We start from the raw sequence: 21468 nt of genomic DNA, 5'->3' as shown, positions 1-21468 counted from the left end.
CTGTTTCTTGCACAGTAAAGTGGATCACAGGAAATACATTATTGATTATGTTGTTGTAAATCGTTTGCAGGTGAGAGATATTTTGTATCATTACTTGTGCAGAGTCCAAGACTCATGAGATAAAAAGGCCGAATGGGAATTTCACTTGATGGAGGCCTGCACATCAGATACTCTTCTGTCGGGGGCTGCCAGTAGTGCAGCAGAAATGCCAAAATGAGAGGTATTAGGTAGAAAAGTAACAGCAGCCTGCATTTCTGGAACTGGACAACATGAATCAGGTAATCACTTGTATATATGTCTATGTACGGTGTCAGCACTGCGGTGTTGAATGCAGGTGGCATGGCCTTCTTATGGATGGGAATTGATCTTTTTCCCTTGTTCCGTTTCACAGACCTGGTGCAAGAGAAGAGTCAAGCCTGCAAATGGAGGTGCTGAAGATTTTGGGGTATGTGATGCTGAATGCCTGAATCACAAGACCGTCGCTGTAACAGGGCGCTTCAAATGTTTGTGTTGTCTCTAGAATTCCCGTTGCCTTTAGCATTGCTTTCCATTACAAATAGAGATTTTATTTTTTTTTTTAAATATCTCTTCAACTTCTGCAAACATTTTACAATTCTCTCCTGTAAAAACAAAAACAAAAGAGGAACAAAGGGCCAAGGACAGCTGTGAGGACTTATCCTCAGCTTATTCATTTTACATGCTTTTGTATCATTAAAAGGACTATGATACAGCAACTGGCAGATTATGACTTCTCTTAGCTTCAAGCAGATAGTGCCAGGAAAGTGAACAGAGGCATGATATACTGACTCTAATTTATCATACTGGTTTTCTGCCTATGAAGCCTGAAACAGTGAAGTGTTTAGGTTGAAATGATCAAATTCACTGTTTCTAGAGGGTGGCTTTCAGGTTTAGTGGAATGGAGTGAGAATGAAAGAGCTGTTAAGCTGTCAGAAGCTGTTAAGCTGTTGGCATCCCAAATTCCTGTAGAAAAAAAAAACAAACCACTTTTTCTGCACATAAAACACAAACGCTTTCTTCCAGAAAATTTTGGTAAAACAGCTCCAATGGAATCCTAATTTGGACAAATATTTTGTAGTTATGATGTCATTCCAGTGATCTGAAAATCAAAATACAGCTTTGAAAAATATATATTTTTTTAATATGCCCTCACTTCCAAAACAAATCTCTCAGTTGAAGCTGAACTTCAACCAGGCCCGTTGATGTTCTCCACCTCTTCCATCCCACTGTCATGCTGTGTGAGTGGTTCTTACTGTAAAGGTTGATATTTTCTGGTGTAATGAATTTTGTGTTTGAAATTATCATTGATTTCCTCTATGTATTTTTTTTACAGAGTCCACAATTTATTACACTAACATATTCCAGAGAAAATCACTGCAGTTTTTCATTCATCATGGCTTCTTTTTCCAAAGGAAGAACAGTAACTGTAAAAATTTACTTTTGCATATTCAAAAATGCCTTTGAAAACATACTTGTGCAAAGAAAGAAGCAACTGCAGAGAGTCATTTCAGACACTTCACTTTCAGTGGAAATTGAAAAACTGGTGAGAAAAGGTGAAGTGGTGATGGGGTGAGCATTCTTTAGGAACACTGCAAAATTACACTGAACCATCATGTTGAACATGCCAGGCCTAACTGAAACCTGCTGAGGTCAATTAAAATCTTGATATTAATTTTCACAGGTTTCAGATTAACTTCATCTTTATTTTGTGGAATTTATTATGATGGATTTTTCTTTATCCTCAGGCTTACGTGCTTCTGTCTTTGCACTTCTTGTTAAGTCTCCTAATAATGCTGGTTTTGATTTGGTGTTCAAGTTCTGGTCCTCCCTGTGAGAAATACATTTATAATACAAACAAGCTAGGAAGTCGTTACCTGAAGGCGGTGTTCTCATACACAAAATGTTCTTTCCAAAACGCCAAGTTCTGTCTGATGGAAATACTTAGCAGTTTGACTCTAAATTACTTAAATAAATATCCTTTATTAAATAAATTGCAAAAGTGGTTGGTGTGATAGTCTGTAGTCATTTACTTGAATTACCCATTCTTGTAGATCTTTTTTCTGTTGTTCTGTCCACAATTGATAAACTTCAAAAACTCTGGATCTGCACTTCTGCATGGCAGACTATTTTAGGCTGTGTGTCTAAGAAGATACTAGTCTTATCTGTGACACATCGTTACAGTGCATTACATTTATCTTTGCTGTGCATAGGTACAGGTTTAATATTACATCAAATGACTGTGACTACATTCCAACAGTGGCACAGCTGTATCTATAAAGCGACATGGTCCCAAAAACTTGAGAAACTCATTTTCTGTGTTTCCCCACAAATCCACAAAGTAATGAAACATATCAGTCCGAGGATAAGTTATGGGTATGGGGTGTTTTTTTTTCATAATATATCTGGCAAGATAGCTCTGAAGCAAATGAATAAATCAAGACTGGTTTTGGCCCTCAAATTACATGTAGCTGATGAAGAGCAGTGAGCCAGGAAGCAGGATTCTTACTGTGCCATCTCCCAGTCGATGCAGTCTGTATCCCTTGAACACTAAAAGGAAAATCACAATGAAGTAATCACTCTCTTTCAAGCTCTGTCTGTACAGGTTGATATTAATATCGCAGGAAAACATGTGCCAGAAGCACACTGTGGTACAGTATTGTTAAAGTTGGAGTAAAGAAAGGTATGTGAACGAAGCCATAAACAAAAGGGGAACCTTAATATTAGCCTCTCCAGTTAGAAGTCTTCCCTTAAAGTCAGGAATGTGGACTGGCCAACTGCCAATTAGACAATGTGGAATAGCTAATTCAAAATGTTCCAAATAATGTCACTGAGAATTGTCTGCTACTAGCATTTCAATATTGTTCTTTACAATAATCATCTGTTTAATCAGATTACAAAAGAAAACATTGACTGCCTCTCTACCTGTGTCCAGAGGAGTTTTTGTAACCCATTCTTATGTGCATCTTGTTCGTCATTCAGATTGTCATGTTATTTTGTAACCATGGAGAAGCAGGGAGGGATGCCTGTTGGTCGAATTTAGATTTCTCCGGCTGAGTGCAAACCAATTTTTGAGAAAAATGAGAAAACATTTCTTAATATAAATTGTACTGTCACTCCCTTATATCATCAGTGCAAAATGGATTTCTTTCCAGATCATCTGAACTGTATAATTAGCATATTCTTAAAGCACAGGTTTGAAAATGCAAAACTGTATACCTTTTTAGTGACTAAAGATAAATGCAGTTACATCAAAGCAACTAATAATTGGTCAAATAAGATAAGTTAAAAATTTTGGATAGAACTGTGACATTTTCTAGCAACTTTACTACAATTTCCTCTTAAAAATATTCTTTGCACAATTTTTTTTTTTTAATATACCCATGTTTCAAATAGGAATGATTGAAGGGAGATGTGAATAACCATTGCTCCTAAAATGTTATCGCCCTTCCAAATGGGATGAGCCATTTTTGGAAGAGGACAGCATTTTGAGTCAATCATCAACTGCAGACATAGCATATGTGATTTTAGTGCTGTGCTCCCTTTTAACTTAATGAAGAATCTCTTTAACATTATTTTCTTACTCATCTTCTCCTACTGTTCTGGTTTACAAAGGTGGGGGCTAATTTGATGTAAATCATCTGGCAATCACAGTTTGCTTTCCATTGCTATTTTCTGGATGGTTTGTAAGCTTTAGAGTTCAAAATTATCCATATGCTGTGTTGCTCAATAACATTTTAAAAAAAACAATATGGTTGCTGGTTTTAATTCATTTATCTTGCCTGTGTATTTAGAGCATGTATAAAATGTAACTTCTCCATCATGTCAGAAAAAGTTATTGCACTCTTGGGTTCATGAATTCAAGAAACATGACATAATAGACTGGCAAATATGGCCTTGTGTCTTCTGATGATGATCCAAATCCACCCACTTATCTTGATCTGCCTATATTGTTAACAACATGGGATGTCACACAACAAATTTTTCATTTTAACTGTTCTTTATGTACAGTGCAGTGTGGAATTTACTTTTTATTGCCTTTCGGAGGGAAGTATCATACCTCTCAGTGAAATAATGGTTTTGTCAGACACTGGTATCTTTATTGTGTAGTGCTTTTAAATTCTACACTATTTATACCAAGCTCTCTTGGCATAGGACAGGTGAGATGTGATACCTCTGCTTCCCCATGAGAATACTGAAAGCTTTGTGGATACAGGAATGTGTTGTTGATACATTGATTGTGAGGTCTGTATGGTAGGTTTCAAACAGAATTATTTTGTTCTTCCAAATGCTGTATGAATGTGCAAAATGTAAACAGCTACTAGAAATGACTGACAAACCTAAAGCTTCTCCTCACAATCTTCACATTGATTTGTGTGCCTCTTCCTACCATAATTATACTCGTTACAAAGTGTAGACATTGATTTGCTGTTAGAGTTTTTATTACATTTGTTCATGATAGGGAGGAACAGCAGTAATTTTATAGCATGCGCTGCCAATGTTTAGTTGTCAGAAGGTGTCTGAATGGATGATTGTGAAGGAAGTCAAAGAACGATGTAGGATTGTAAAACTCATGGGATCAAAGAAGAATCTAAAAACAGGTGACACATTTGCCCTGGAATGACACTGAAGAGTGGGCTGCCACTCAAATTGAAGTAACTTGCATTGGTCTAACTATTTCTACCAAGATGACAATAAATTAGTAAAGGAGATCTCTATATGCTTCAGTGGCAGGTAAGAAGGGTGTTGTGGAGAGAATGGTTTGCTTTCTTCTGTTATATGTAATATCTTGGAACAATTGAACTCAGTATTTCAAAGGGTATCATTTGCTATTTTGTGAGTGCATCTAAGAGATAAAAAGCAGTATGTAAACAAATATTTTTCTATGTACATAAATTTGTTGATCATAATTATTTCAAGAGTAAAACATGCAATGGTTGAATTTAGATAAATTCCAAAATTAAAAGAAAGCAAAGACCTCAAACTTCAAATACCGTATGTGAAAGTAGTCCTCTGTCTCTTTCTCTCTGGCTGTCTTTTCATGTTAGTGAGAGGATACAGCGACTGAGCTTTGTTTAAATATTCTAAAAATGACACGGAGTATATATCAGAAATATAATCAAAGCCCTCTTGCAAGCCTACTTGCCAGAGACAAAAAAGATGCAGCATACTTGAAAAGGGCATCCCTTTCAGAATGCCAAGATATATTATTTTTTGCTGTGTGTATTACAGTATCACCTACAAGCTGTTGGTTTCTATTGACACAGAGTTCCTTTTGTCCTAGATACTATACTTTATTTATATAGATAAATATAAATGTGTATGTATGTATACATCCATATCTATCTATCTATAATGTCTATCTCTGTATCTGTTTTCCATTTCTCAAACGTATATCTATACATGCAAACACAATTACAATCCCCAGTCTGAATTGCTTACTATCTAAAACAACAGGTCAATAAAAGGTGAGAGAAAGGAAGTATTATTAATTCCAGAGTTACAGGGAGATTATGAGTGATTTTGGAGGTCCCACAGGAGGTTGGCTTAGATCCAATTCACCAAGCCCAGATCTTTCAAGATTATGACTAAAATGTTTGCTGCAAGACTGGTCTTCTCTAAAATGCATATGTATCTCCTTTATTTGATAGTTTCTTGGAACTGTTTATTGTGATATGCGTGAGAAAGTACTACATGAGAGCTAGCAAAGGTTTGAGTTACCTGTTTATAGGAGTTTCTTTCGTACTGCCTTTTGAATGTCTGTCTCTCATTTTAGAAAGTAATTTCCAGTATTTTTTATTGGTTGCCAAAAGGAGAAGACAGCATAAGCATATAGAAAGTACCTAAGCATACTATGGCCGTATTTGGCACAGTGGAAGACTTTGTAAGCAGCGTATCTTTATTTATATATATATTCTCACACATGTGTAAGATAAGGTCCTAATGGTACAACCCAGCCATAGATGAGACTTATTTTTTCCATGAAATGATGTTATTAGAGTAATAGCATAATTATACTTGCTTACAAAAAGTGTGAAAAAATATAAAACTTGTATGGAGTGTAGGATGATGTTTTTCTCCAGGCATTATTAATCCGTTCTTCTTTATTCACTTTAAGTCAGTATGAATTTTACAAATGTGGAATTTCCTTTTATTTCATTGTGACCTTAATGCTTCTACCATAATCTGAAAGGCCATATTGCTCTTAATATCACGCTTCCTAGTTTCAGCTTTATAAGAGTGAAGTACAGTATCAGATCCACTGATATCCACAGATCCACGCCATCAGATCCTACAAACCTCCTCTGATATCATCCAGAGAACACTTGATCTTTCCTGGGAACCTGAATTGTTCACAGTTCAGTCTTCATTTAATCTTTCTGTTAGGATGTATCTTTAGTTTATTTAAATTTTATTATTATTTATCTAATTCAGACAGTGTTCTTGGTACTTTTAGGAATAGGTGGAGTATGGTCCCTGCCTGTATGGAGGCTGCAGCATAATTCAGGGGCAATACCACAAGGCTTGCTAGCATTACTTGGAGATAATTTAGGAATCTCTTTATGGTGTTTGAGTAGAGACTTCAAAGCTGATATCTGTCTGAAAAAAAAAATATTTGAGAAGAGAGAAATGTGCATTTATTTGAACAACAGCAGCTGATTAAAAAGCAAAACCAAACATTTTCCTACATTTTATTAAGCTTCTACTCATGGCAAAAATTTGGACTTTTTATTTCCAAATGAGGACTGCTCCCTGGCTGCTGCTTCTTCACTTAGTTTTGTCATGCTGTAACATTCTCCTCATGGACATCTACTTTCATACCCCGATACTGGTTCTCTTGTAGAAGTCATTCAGTTAAGAGTTCTCCTTCACTCCAGGTGGTGCGAAGTTAGCAGCAGATCATTGAGGAGATTCTGTTTGTGGACTGGAAGAGAAGATCCTTTGTATTATCTATTGACTGTGTAAAGCGTAGAGTTTACAGAGGTGCAAGGATATGTGGTAAGAAAGATGCTAGTAACACAACTATTGCTAAATTTGCCCAGTATGTTGGGGATGCCCACACTGAGTTGTAAACACTTTTTTTGTAGTATAAATTAATCTTCTTTGGAGTGTTGTGCTTCTGTGATGAGTACAGTCAAGAGAATAGAAAGGTTTAAAGTCGGGACGATATCTGATGACTGAGAAAAGATATAGATGTCAGTGAAAAGACTGCCAGCTTCTGAATTGCATCTGGTGAGGGTAGGAAACAGCTTTTGGGAATTTGAAGGGGCAGATTAAGCTTGCCTGGCAGGTGGTCTGTGATCAGTAGGGGAAGACAGAAAGCTAGAAACCAGTTGTGTGAAGGAAAGCATACGCACCTTACTCCTCTTGTTTTTCTGACATTTAATTCTAGACATTGTTGGAGGCAGTTGCTGGGAACTTGGGTAGGACCCAATACTTGCCATTGAGGAGGAACAGTGAGGCTGCAGAAGGCAATAAGGAGAGGCAAGGTGGCAGATGAACTGGACAAGGAAGCAGTGTTGGGAGGACAGGCGATGGGATAGAAAGTTGGCTTTTATTTTGAAACTGCTAACTACACCATTGGATATGTAAAAGTAGAATTAATTTGTCCAATTTTTTTTATCCTTTTAAGTTAATGCATTATGTATCTTGTTAATGTACTTTGTTAACTAAGGTGGAAACACGTGGGGGAAAAAACTGGTAGAATGAAACTGCCCTTCTCCAAGACTTCTGTGTACAGCAGATTGTCTGTGCCTATCAGAAAGGAATTGTTAAGTTGAAAAGTATCTATGTAAATAGAAATATTCTCTTTGCATTGATGCATGTGATTTTTTTTTTTTTATTTGGGAGGCAGAGAAGGAGCAGATATTTTTAGGGAGTTTTTATGCTATTGTATTTAATTTTGTAAACTGACAATTTTATTAGCAGGAGAATGAAGATGTCAACTTGCAGCCTTTTCAATATGATCATTTCCTATGTACTTAACTGTTTTAATGTACTGTTTATGTACTTAATACTCAATATCAAGCTATACTTCTTAAATTCTTATAGTACATCGCCATTGCAGGATAAGAAGAAGCTGTTATAAATAGACATTAACATTTTTTAAACATCATAATTTAGGGGCAGTTTTAAGCTTCAAAGACAAAATAATTCTGTAGCCAGATATATTTTGAGTTATAATTCTTTTGATCTCTGTTGGCACTACCTGTTTAATACATTCCTACTTCCTCAAAATAGTAAGTTTAATGTATGTATTGTGTGAAGTTTTCAGAAGCAGTTATTGCAACAGTTAGAGAAAGTTAGGGCTCCTGTTGCCAGCACTGACTCACTCTGAGACCCTGAGCTTCTTATTTAGGCTGAAATTTCCATTAAGGCTGTAGAAGATGTGGACTTGTTCTCAGTCATTGTTTACAGAGGTAAAGTCTAGGCTGTAAAGAGTCAGTCTTGGTAGGTCATTCTCCAGGAGAAAGACAGTCTACATTCTCCTGCCACAGAACAGGCCCCATGTGCCAGCCGTTGCTGTTCCTTGGGCTCCCCAGTTGCTGCATCTGTCCAAGCAGCAATGTGATGTTCAAAGCCTGCGCTAATAAAGGGGAAGGTGGTAAGGCAAAACAATTTGGGTATGCTTTACACACACGATGCCTCTGGGACTTACTCATATGAAGGTCAAGATCATTCCAATTGGTCTTGGCTGCCACAAGACCAATATTCTACTTGTCTTATGTAAGCCTCGTAGTGCACAGGACTTGTGCCCAATCTCTGTTCAAGGGTTTGTTTCGCTCAGAGTTACAAGTCTGCCTTATAAATGGGCATCACTATACTGGCTTCAAAGTCTTGGCTATGCTAAGATATATCTGCATGTGAAAGCAGTGTGATAGTCCAGACTGAGGCACTGAAGGGGTGAATGAGGGTACTCTGGTCCATGTCCAAAACCAGCAGTGAATTCCTGTCTGGCAAGAGTGCTAAAAAGCTGTGTTGGTCATTGCTGGTACTTGATCATAGAAGATGTAGATAAGCACATAACTCATGAGTGCTGGAGCAGTGCAGAGCCATGTGTCTGTTATGCATGGCCATCCCCAGCAAGTGCAAAGAAATGATTAATTTGAATCTTGATATTGTACATTATAGTTATAGTACATTTATCTCTATTTATAATAATGTTACTTTTCATATAAATTATAATTATAATGGATGGAACTATATATTGCATGCATGCAGTAGAGCATAACATTCAATCTCCCTTTGTCCCAGTTCCCCTCTCACCTTCCTAATCTCAACAGTAACTAGATCTTTTGGATGGTCACACTAAATACTGATAAATCTGAGTCTTTGTTGAGATTTTTGGTTTTTTCTTGGTACTCTCCTTCTTTCAGAAATTTTTTGCGAACATTGAAAGGAAATAGGGAAATCATGTTAAAGCATCTGCTTCTTTTACAGGACACTTTGGCAGTTTGGCTCACATATTGTGAGCTAGAAATCGGCACCTAAGCAGTGGTTTCATATCTCTGACCATGCATATCTGATAGAAAGCAAATAATTTCATCTGCTGTTACACAAATGAGAGATGAAAATAGATCCTTCTAGCTCTAAGCATAAGTACTGTAAACTGAGAAGACACCACAGATACAGTCACAGATGATCTCACTGCTCTTCCTTTTAGATTTAAAAAAAATACTTTCTGAAACATTTTTATTCATTTAATACATTTCACGATGTCAATATTAATACAGCAGTCTTCATATTACGTTAACTTTAGTAGCTTTCTGCATTCACTAATAATGCAAGCTACTGTGGTTTTTTTTACTTTTTCCAAATAAAAAAGAAATCCAACAATATTGTGTAGATGTGCAAATGTCTATTAATTATTTTATCTTAATATCCTATATATTTATGCAAATAGTATTGTAAAAAAGAAAATGTTAGCCTCTTTCAGCTAAAAGGATTCCAAGAAGTCCTACAGAAAGACTGGTGTAGGTGATGGTGAAATGTTTAATTTTGTCCCCACAGAATAACATCTGTCTTATAAAAGGCTTCAGTCCAAGTTACATAAGCTGTATTTTCAATTGTATTCACTTTCCATTGCTTTACATACAATGCTTCCTAAACCTCTAACTGCATTTGAGCTATATGAAGCAACAAAAAACCAGACAGACTCGGGACTGAAATGTCTTCGCATATATCAGGGGAGAATCTGCACACAAAGGGACATTTATCAGGGCGACTGTTCCTCTGCTGAGGAAAGGAGCATACCCAAGAGTCCAGAAACAGATGATGATCTTATCAAGAAAACCCTCTTCAGTAATATCATCAGCCTGCTCTTGCCAAGTCTGGCATTTCTGTATCATGTGTATTTGTGACGGAGAGAGAGGGAGCAAAGCTGTGCAAGCTACATGTAGCTGGGATAAAGTACCTACTCAACCCACTGAGTCTGCACAGTGTTAGGCTATAATTGGGAATCATTTCTGCCAGTATGTAGTGTCCATGTGAGAATGGAGTTCACAGTATTCCTCCCACAGAAAATTGCAGGGAGGGCTCTTCAGCTGCACTGGTTGCCTTTTTGGATTTTTTTCTGTATTTTTGCAAATATTTCTACCCCAATTTTATCTCAACGCATAGAGGGAGTAACAAATCTCTTGAATTGTGCATCCGAATGTAAAGATGGAAAATTATTGAGAAAGACAAAAAAAAAATTTTTTCCTCTTGTATGAGATTTAGAGTTTGAAAACAGAGGTTTAAATTGCTCTTGTAATGAGTAGACTGAAAACTAAAGATAGTTTCTTCTAATTTAATTGCAGGATCAGGATTTTGCCATGATGGCTGGGTTGATTTTGCCTCTGTCTGTAGACTAGATGCTGATATGAACAGGGTATCTTTCATATTATATGGAACTTGACTTTGAAGCAAGTGAACAAACCTTTGGTATTTATTAGTGTAATTTGTGTAAGTATCTTTTTTCTTTCTACTTCTGTCTCTTCCATTTTTTTCTTTGAGCAGGTTTCTGTAAGTTCAACAAAGCAGTCCAAATAAAGGAAGAGTCTATATAGTTGTACAAGAGTCTGTTCTACTAAAAAGCTAATCAAACTCTAGCAGCAGTGTTCATTACATACTCCTTCCTTTCTGACTTCCAAGAAAAAACAGTGCTTTTTGTAATTGTTCAGCTTAAGCCTTAAAAATTATTTTGATGGTATACTTGATGGACAGGTATGTGGTTTTCCATGAGCTCTGTCTTTAGTAGTTACTCAGTTTATGTGTTATTTAACATTTATTTAATCAATCCCCCTCCCTCCCAGCCCCCTCTCCCCCCCCAATTTAGAAGTTGCATTGTCATTTCAAATTGATGCAGATGTGTTCACCACTGTAGGTCTATGCTTTTCTAACCTGGGATGGGTTCTTGTGTTCCTACCAAGTTCTGTAGGTTACAGGAGTGTGAGGCACTAAAGGAATGTATTTTTTTTTCCATTTGTATTCATTTTATATAAGCAAGTGAAGACTTTACAAATAGAGCACAAATTTGAATTTTTGAAGTGTCAGTGCATACACTTCTCTTGAAACTATGGTCTCTGAAAATTGTGCCTGTGTTGTGAGACATAGTGCACCTTCACTTAGCTCTGCATTTCCGTTGGGAATCTGGAGCTGTTTATGTACCTATACCTAAGGTCACATCAACTAGGCTGCGTACTACGTCAGTCTGGTGGTCATAGCCAGAGACTACTGTAAACTAAATAACCAGTAATGAAACTTTTTCTCAGAAAAGTTTTATAGTCTACGTGGTGATTTGGCTGCTTGGAGGTGGAGAATGGGTTTGACCAGTTGTCAGGTGAAATCACATCACTGGGTGCAATGTAGACAGGCTTTAAGTGTTCAGTTTAGCCAGGATCCAGCTGAGCAATGAGGTGTTAGAATAAATACACTTTATTTTGGTGATTTAGCTTTTGAATTAAGCACTGCAACGACACACATGCCTTGACTAAAAAAGAATAGTGTTTACATTCTGTTTCTAAATGTAAATTTATGCACTTCTGTCCTTATGTTTCAGGCTTGGAAATATATATGTCTTCTCTCACTCTGGCATGGTTTCTGCATTGCTCTTTTTCTTCAATATCTTCTGGTGCCATTTATCCAAGCTGTGTCTTTGTATCCTGATCAGACCCAACTTCAGTCAACTTTCAATGGTTCCTTCACTAGAATCCCTCTCTCTTGCCTTGTTTTTTATATTTATTTCTTCCCCCTCCTTCTGTGTTCTTTTATTTTCTGAAAATCTTTGCTAGTCTTTCCCTATCCGCACTTTCAGAATATTCTTTCCTTCCCCTTATTGCCTGTTGTGGGACAGCGCTGGTGCAGATAAGGATAGCACCTGCACTCTCTGCCATTTGCAGTACTAGCAGCAGGTAGGAGAGATAAAGAAACTCTGCTTCTGACTTTCAGGGCTCTAAAGAAAGGTAGGGAGCAGCAAGATTTTTGTTACAGAAAATGGAGAAGCCTTTTCGTTTGTCATCCTTACCTCGAGTGCACAGCTGCCCTGTGGGAGCATTGGCAAGGTGGGGCAATATTAGGCAGCTTGGTTAGGAATGAAGCAGCTTCTCCTGCGTTGTGTTTGCTATCTAGACCTGCTTCTAAGTGTAGGCAAAGGAGAGCAGCAGCTTAAAGCAGTAACTACCTGTGGGTTTTCCTTGTGTCTGCTTCTCTCATGGCCATTGTGCTAAGAGGTCTGGTTGACCCTAGTCCTTAAGAGGGGTGAGACCAGGGAGGATCAGGGTTAGGAGGAGGAGTTGCTGGGGGGTGGCAGCAACTTCAGAGGAAGGAAGAAGGCTGCTCTGTACAGAAAACCTCAACCCCCTCAGTGGCAGCAGAATAGCAACCCTCCCTACAGGGTGACTCCATGGAGCTGTTTTCTCACCTTTCAGTTCCGAGTCTGTTCCTCTTTCCATCTGTCTCATCCTAACCGTGTCCTGGCCCTATTTTCTCATCTTTGGGGCAGCAAATTAAATTTTACCTTTGCTTCTGGACAACCTAAATAACCTCTGGTTTTGCTAAGACCGCTGTGAATGCAACTGGCATTGCAAAGCAAGTTGTAGAATTTCTTTTGAAGATTGATTGTCGTTTAGTCCATTACTGTTTGGACGCCAGTGTGAACTTGTCTCGTATGTATGTGTAGGATAACTACATTTCTTGTATCCCACAGCAGACTTGCAGTGCTGCGAAACAGGTTGTACTCTGACACTCCGCAGGTCTTCTCACTCCAGAGTCAGCGCACTGCATAACGGGTACGGTGCTATCCGTTGTGGAGAGATGTGAGAATTAGGTAACACGATATATTAAATCCCTGACAGACAGACATGGTAATGTGAGATCGTTGGGCATTTTCAGAAATTTTTCATGATGAGGATCATGAACCACTGGCCCAGGTTGCCCAGAGAGGTGGTAGATGCCCCATCCCTGGAAACATTCCAGGTCAGGTTGGACGGGGCTCTGAGCAACCTGATCTAGTTGAAGATGTCCCTGCTCACTGCAGGGGGGACTAGATGACCTTCAAAAGTCCCTTCCAACCCTAACTATTCTATCATTCTATGATGCTATGGTTCTACGAGTTACCTGTTACCCACCATTTTTGCACAATAGCAGTGGCAACCGTCCAGTCAGTGCTGGAAGGGGATTCAGTATTCGTTCATTCATCATGAAGTGCCGTGGCTTAGCACGGTTACTGCTTCAGACTCTCAGTTACCTCTTTCAGAGTTTTGGGCTATTGAATGAGTTCTGTGGAAAGGGAACGTTTCTGTTTTGCCACCTCCATTATGTTATCTTTTCCGGTGCAATTACAAGCTAATTCAGAGCTCTTTGTGTTAGGCTAATAGCTTCTGATTCACTGCTGTCAGCCAGTACCTCTTTGTGCACTTTTCATACCGCTTACAAGTCCCCCTACCACTTACCTATGAAGAACATTTATTTTTTTCCTGAGCAGAGGTTCATCATAAGCAAATCATTAATGGAACATCAAAAAGATCTCATCTGTTAGAGTTGCATATGGCTAAGATCACAATTATCAAAAGTCTTTTTTTTTTTTTCCCCATGCTTATCCACACAATAAATGTAGTTGTCAGCAGGATAAGTTCACGCATCGGATAAGGTCACAATTTCATTTAGTGACAACTTCCAACAGCGTGAACTTACAAGGTTCGATTTATTAAAGAGTCAGAAAGGATAAGATCACTGCATGGCCAGCCTGATTTATCAGGGTTTGACTGGAGTACTTGAATAGAGAATGTCGTATTTCAAGTTTATGTTCAAAACTGTAGTTTAGAGTGTGTTATGTCTCAGAGACTTGAAAATTGAGGGAGCAGAATTTAGAGGAGGTATCTCAATAATGCAGTTTATGTCTGCCAAACAAGTGTATGAGCATTTACTATTTGAGCTACCTTGTTAAGAATCACAGAAGTGGAAATGGGATAGTTCTCTGCTGTCAGTGAACTGCTGTGTGCAAATGTACACATATTAGTTTGTTATAATGGAGGTTATCACCAGTCAGATATTAATTGCAGATTCTTCCTGTGCATACAGGATGGCAGGCAGATCTTGGGGGCTGGGCTGGGCAGCGCTTAAGAACTTCTGAGGCTGTTTTTAACTTGCTTGCTCTGACTTCAGAGCAGTCCTTGTTTGAAACTACAATATATACAAATTCTCTGCCATGCAAAAATATTCATTAGAGAGCCAGGTGGCTGTGCACTGGAAATATGCAAAGAAGGAGCCATTTGCTAGTGGAAATTGGTGGAGCACCATGATGTCAAATAACCAATCTCTAATTATAGCAGAGGAAGAGATTACTCATTCTTTTTACCTGACTCCACTTAGAAAGCTATTACTGATAAAAAATCCCTACTGCCAAAGCTATCAATGACTTGCTTAGAAATGTTAAACATTTATAAATCTGGATACACTTGTTTCTGAATGAAGTAGTTAACTTTTTCTCCCCCAAAACGCTGTTCATCATTCACCTTCAGATATACACTCCTTTGTTTCTTATTCCTGAATGTGGGTAGATGGATGAAAGCCAGTATTATTTTGTTCAGAAATACTATGTATAGTAGAATTCTTCTGGTATTTGAACTGTGGTCAAACCCTGTTAAGGGCCAAAAGCTGTTCTTGGGTTCCTGTGTACACTAATTGTTTTGTGGCATTTTTTTTAATGATTCTGATTTTGCTCTAAAAGAAGACAAAGCTAAACTCTACCTTCTGTTTTATGCAAACCCTGTGTGGCATCCCTGAAACAATATGTATATCTAGGAAGAGATTCCTAAATTGAGTCCTTTCGTGCTGGTTTTGTATTCACCAAGGTGGCCTAATATCTTAAAAGCCATGGGATGTTTTGTAGCTGCACTAGTGAGTCATGACTTGGGGCTTCTTTTACAGTGCAGCTATCATAAGTCTTTGAGTAATCACAGACTTTAAAAGTATGCTACATCAACAAGATAAGAGAAACAGCCCACAGCACTAACAGCATTATCTTTTACCAAAATTGATTAGCCCATACTATGTGTCTCAAATATTTTGTATAAACTTATTCAGCAAGCTGGAAATAAGTGTGTTCCTGAAGAACAAGCTGAAAAAAAAAAAAAAACTTGCTCTGCAGGAAGGAAAAGGGAAGTAAATATCACTAAATGGAATGTCTCTTAAGTAAATTTTTTTTACCTAACTTGCAAAAGCTGAAAGCAGAGCATCATTTCCTCTCTACTTATATTTCTTAGTGCTGCTCCTGTTATGCTTCTTGCTGTCCTATTTAGTCGGACGGTTGATGAGTCTAGAACGAGAACAGCAAAATACAACTGCTTCTCAACTTTGCCATAGGAATGATGAAGTATATTGCATACTTTATCCCAGGGGTGTGAATGAATTCTATATATTATACTGTGCTGTTACGTGAAGGAACGATATGTTCAGTACTGAGGTGGTCTGTTGCAATCACTAGAAACTCCTAACAGCATTTGGCACAAGATTTTCTGCCTCCTTTGGGCTGGAGCATGGATTAAAGGAAGCTGCAGCAGTTTTTCATCCTTTCTTTCCTTTTCTCCCCACTCGTTGGTATCTCCATGGACAAGCGCCTGTGAAGAGTCATTACCAGCTGAGTCTTTACACTTCTTACTGTGACTGGTGATACAGCAATAAAATCTCAGATCCTCTTCCTTCTCCTGATGTAATCTGTGAAGATGCTGAGCAGTGGTGCAGGGGACGGTAGCTGCAGAGAGCACTTCTGACTTGCATCTGAACTTCTTCTGAGGATGAAGTGGAAAATCTTGTCTTGCTGACATTTTTCAAACTCTTTTAATTAAGAGTCACAGGGTGAGTTTCTCTTTTTCCAGCAAACTCCCTGCGGTAACACGTTGCTCAGGGCTACCTGTATGGCACCACTGAAAGCAGCATCCTTGTGGGAAGCTGGCAGTGAGCGGGGGAGAGCCCCGTTCTCATCAGCGGGAGACTGGGCCTGCGTCTCTTGCCACAGTTTCGATACTGTTCACCAAATAGAAGATTTCAGAGGAGGAAAATGTTGTAAATGAATGCAGAAAAGTTGCAGACTTCTTACTCCAGCGTCAGGGGAATTCTGGAGAGGATTTTTAATGGTGATATTTGTAATCTTTCTTCTACAAACTCTCATACCAGCCCCTGGCCTTCCTGCATAGGGCAGACGAAGGAACGTATACAGGGATTTTACAAAAGATGCAAGCTCTGGTAGCAAAAAAAAAAAATCTTAGCAGATGCTTGTAGATCCTGATGTGCAGTGGTTTTTTAGCTTACAGCTCTCAGTGTTAATTTTTCCCCCTAAACAAATAAAAATTTTCAGTGAAAAAAAAAAAAAAATCTTTGCCAAGGATCAAATTGTAACATGCTGCACCTCGTACAAGCATAGCCAAAGTGTCTGTGTTTGCCAGAACATACGAGAAGATTATCCTTCCCAACTCTATTCACCCACAGCGTTGTTTGGTCAAATATTGGAACAGGCTGCCCAGGGAGGCATCACTGGAACTGTTCAAAAAACGTGTAGACGTGGCGCTTCAGGACATGGATTAGTGGGCATGGTGGTGTTGGGTTGATGGTTGGACTTGATGATCTTAAAGGTCTTTTTCAACCTTACTGATTCTGTGATTCTGTTGAAATGGCTTCTGGTCATGGTGAACAGAGAGAAATGTATCATTTTTTGGAGAGTTATGATCAAGGGAAAAACAGGAAGGTTACGCAGCAAAACGCTTTGTAATGCTGTCTGCAACCTACTACTCTGTCCTGGTGCTCTGGGCGGAGGGGAAATTACAGCAGCTACAGTACAATTGAGCATGATGTTACCCCATCAATGTATTCATACATTACAACTTGGGACTGTAACAAAAGAGCATAAAAGAGAGAAAGAATCCATGTTAACTTATTTAATTATCAACAGGAGGAAAAATACAGTTTTGGAAAATAACTGCTTGTTTTTATATTTGCCTCAACCCTGAACTACTTACCAGGTAGAAGATTCATGTTATTGATTTTTTTTAAATATAAAATGTAATGATGTGTACCTTAAAAGTTAGGTAGGTTTTTGGTTATCACTGGATGATCTGCCCTAAGTTTGTCGTTCTTAATCCATTAAAAGACAGGCGTGCTTGTAAATCCATAGGTACAGATAAGGAGTCACTGTTTGACTGTGTCTGAACCCTTTTCAAATGAAAAATGTCAGTGGCAGAAAGGGAGGCTGAATTATTTTTTAAAAGGGTTTTCAAAGATTCTCATGATTCCTCTGGTATCAGTTAAATGTGACATGTCCATAGACATGGCTGTTTTTTAGTGTGTAAAAGCAAGCAAATGCTACAGTTTTTGATCAACATGTTACCCTGCAATACCAGAAAGATTTCTCTCTTCCATAATTAACATATAAAGAGATTTTTTTAAGTTAATGTAACTTCTAATGATGTGACTGTGAGAGGAAAGAACATGAATATATTTTAGGGTTTTTTCTGTTTGGATGCATATATATCACATGTGTAAATTAGATATAATTAATCCATAAGCTTTCCTGCTCACGTACGCCCTTTTAAAATGTCAGAGCACTGTCACGATGGGGACTCACCTGCATACATAGAAGCTTTTGTAAACTGATACAGCTCTATTTCCTAGATTTGTTCCAGTTTGCGGGAAGGATCTGATGCACGATTTTACGTAGGGTAGTTTTGTAATCTGCAACACTCAGAGGTGAAATTTAGATTTCTGTGCTTGAAAATGGAAGCTGGAGCCAAGTCTGCTCTTTGGAACACGGTCGAGATTAACCCCTGCGGACAAGGAAAACCTTCGCAGCCTGGCTGTAACATAAATCCAGGCATCCATGGGAATGGTTAGCTTGGGGAAGTCTGTGGAGACTGCCTGCAAGCCAGGAGTTACTCACTTCCTCCGGCCCAAGGTTCATTTCACAACAACTGCCAGATCTAAATCTGGGACGAGTTTACTTTTTGCACAGTTGGACTTCACCCTGTTTGTGGAAAAGCACCATCCTGATTTGGGGTAGAGTTGTTGAGAAGGGAGATGCTGATGCAAAAGGCAGGAATTACTGTTGCATCTGGTGGTGTGGAAAGGGACAAAGGGGCTTTAGCAGGCAGGCAAAATGGGTTGAGAGAAACCATGACTGCAGCGAGGCTGAGGTGAGCTCTGCCGCTGGTGAGAACAGCAAGAGATTTTGTGCCTACCTTCAGGATGGCCAAAGCTTGGAAGTGCAACAGCGTGTGAAAATTCAGTTAAACATCTAACAAGAAAAGCACAAATCAGCCTCCCTGTTCCATTTTATCCCCCTTAAATTTTGAAACCAGAATTTATTTGAATCGATTTAGGAAAGAATGTTAGAAATTGTGTAGATATGCACAACTGTTACGACATTTTTAACTGAAACACTTGTTCGTATAAAAAATAGGCTTATTGAAGAGACTGGGTCGTCCAGACTGTTTTTTAAATCCTGAAATGAAGCGGAAAAAAATGTTGGGGAGAAGGTGGTGACTGAATTTTATTTTTTCTTACACGATAATGATCGGTTGTGTATTATTCTTTCCTCTGTCAGTGGAAAAACCCAGAAAAGTTAAAGTCAGCTAAAGTAACAATTTTACTTTTAATAGTTAATTTTGAAGCCCTTAGTTTCAAAAGTAAAATTTGCTTTTGAAAAAATGAAAAATTAGTACACATTAAAGAAAAATCACTATACCCACCCGCATTGCTTTTACATATTTTGTGTTAAAAGCTTAAGCTAACAATTTAAATTCTTTTGCATGTAATTCTGAAATGTTACTGCCTGTAAAACCTCACTTTGTTCAACATCTTTCTATTTTTAATTGTAGCAAATGTTTTTAGTAGTTCAATTTTAGTGGAGTTGTGGATTTATATCGCTATAAAGTATGTGTCTCAAATTTTTAGTAGCTGAATGCTTCCGAATGTGGTCTTGTGCCAGGACAATGCATCAAGGGTGTTAATGCTCCAGGTGTGGATGCTGTTGCGCTCTGTCCTTTCTGCTACCATCTCTCCCCTCCTCAGCATTGCTTAAAAACTTCTATGAAACGGCTATTCTGAATAAAAATGCCTTCAAATTCTAATGCATTTGAAAAGATGCAAGAAAGGAACGGGACTTTCTAAACCAAATTTGAATATATAAGGGGAAAAGGGTTGTTTTTCTTCTGCAGGATGGCGAGATCAGTTGTTTTTCAGACAAGCATAATTAATTCTCATTATGTGGGTCCTCAGAACATTGTGCGTACAAAGCCGACACAAAGGCAGAGGTGGCTGTTGTCAAGGCACAAGTGAAAGTACTCTCAACACTGCTTGTTTTTCTTTGTTTGCAGGAGAGTTGGAGGTGGTCCAGAAAGACGGGGAGCGCAAGATTCAGAGCCGGCAGCAGCTTCCGGTTGGAACAACATGGGGGCCTTTTTCTGGGAAGATGGATCTGAATAATAACACCTTGGTATGTAGATGCTCCGAGACGCTTCACTTCGTTATATTGCGTGTTGTTTTTTAGGGAATAGCCTGAATTACTACTCAGATGGAGCATTTGAAAACAGGCGTTGTTAGCTTTCACGGACAGTGGTATTTGTCTCTTTTCCAAGTAGTTCGTCTATGGCAACTGTCCACGTAGTTATTTGGAGCACAGGTTAATAGTATCTAACTTGTTATTTTACAGAAGAAGGGAAATGTCACTTCCTTGTTTGCTAAACCAAGCTGTTGTGTTTCAGTAGGAAAAACTGATTTTTAGTAGCTTTTTAAATTTTTCATAGTATTAATTGCTGAATATTTAATTAACATTAATGGATAGTATAGAAAATAAATAGCTACATGAGTTTAGGCTAAAATTCATTACAATTGCCTTAATATTAATGTTACTGAACATTGCGAGATCTTCCATCAGTTTAAAATTATTTTCAAAGGTATCGAATGGCACCTGTCATATAATGTTTTCTTAATTAGCCTCGTTTTTCATTCTGATTGCAGAAAGTATGTGGGCCATGTTACTTATAAGTAATGCCTTGCTGACCTCAGTTCAGTGTGCTGAAAATCATGTCCTCCCTGGGTCTTCATTCGTTTTTGTTTGAATTGGTTTTAAGTCTGAGCTTCAATACTATTTGTATATAGTTCAGATTAATTTTCTGAGAATATCTGCAAAGGTGACCCCGTATTGAAAAAAGCAACAAATATCTCTTGAAGAAGGGTTTTAGACAATCTTGGAACACGCATTGCCCTGTGGGATACTTCTGAAGAACCATTATCTTCAGCTGGATCACTGCTATTACAGACTTTGCATGAATGCGTTAGCATGAAGTCCTGTGGAACTGTTTCACAGACATGTATTACATGCATTTGGGGTAGATACATCTGTGCAGTAAATGGAGAATTTGAGCTTCCCAGTGTTGGGGGTATTGTCCTGCCCTTCAAGGACCTGAAGAGCGTGAGGATTGTTGAGTTGCTGAAGTACCATGTGGGAGAGTCTGAGAGATGGGAGAGTCTGAGAGGGGCATTATGTGGACATGGGAGAAAAGGGGAGAAACTGGTAGTCTTTAATACCTCCTTGGAGAACCTACATCTATATATTGGATCTATATATTCTGAGGGCTTGCTGGATAGTAATCATGTTACTTTCTGTAAATATGCATATTAAAATTGTAGTGAAGCATTATTCTGAGTTCATAGCAGCCATTTAAGATCTTGATATTTTGTAGACTCTTTAGCATAATTTATTAATCAAAAGGTGCTAATAAGATGTTACAGAAAGTGGCATGGAAACTTTGTCTAAGTTTCCTAGAGTTCAGGATTCCCAACCCAGATCAGATTTCCCATTCAGGCACCTGAATAAAGGATGGCTTTTCAAAAGTACTGGACGCTCAAAGCATCTTATTTTTAGAAAGGGGAAACTGCACAATTTGAATACCTCTCCCCATATTTCTTTCTTCATCTCTTTTA

At 38.3% G+C, this 21468-nt stretch overlaps 1 protein-coding gene across 2 annotated transcripts in view; it reads left to right on the top strand.

Moving 5' to 3' along the window:
• Positions 1 to 21468, top strand: part of ZFPM2 (zinc finger protein, FOG family member 2) — a gene marked incomplete at both ends in the record, with an annotated part of 319351 nt that overhangs the window by 137544 nt on the left and 160339 nt on the right. For both annotated transcript variants that reach the window (XM_082015644.1, XM_082015643.1), the window contains one exon: positions 19860 to 19978. In XM_082015644.1, coding sequence (XP_081871770.1) covers positions 19860 to 19978 — 119 coding nt within the window. The remainder of the gene's footprint in view (positions 1 to 19859; positions 19979 to 21468) is intronic.

This window comes from Phaethon aethereus (assembly GCF_964289735.1).
Source record: "Phaethon aethereus genome assembly, chromosome: 2".
Classification (NCBI taxonomy): domain Eukaryota; kingdom Metazoa; phylum Chordata; class Aves; order Phaethontiformes; family Phaethontidae; genus Phaethon; species Phaethon aethereus.
This window is presented reverse-complemented; position numbering and strand designations above follow the sequence as displayed.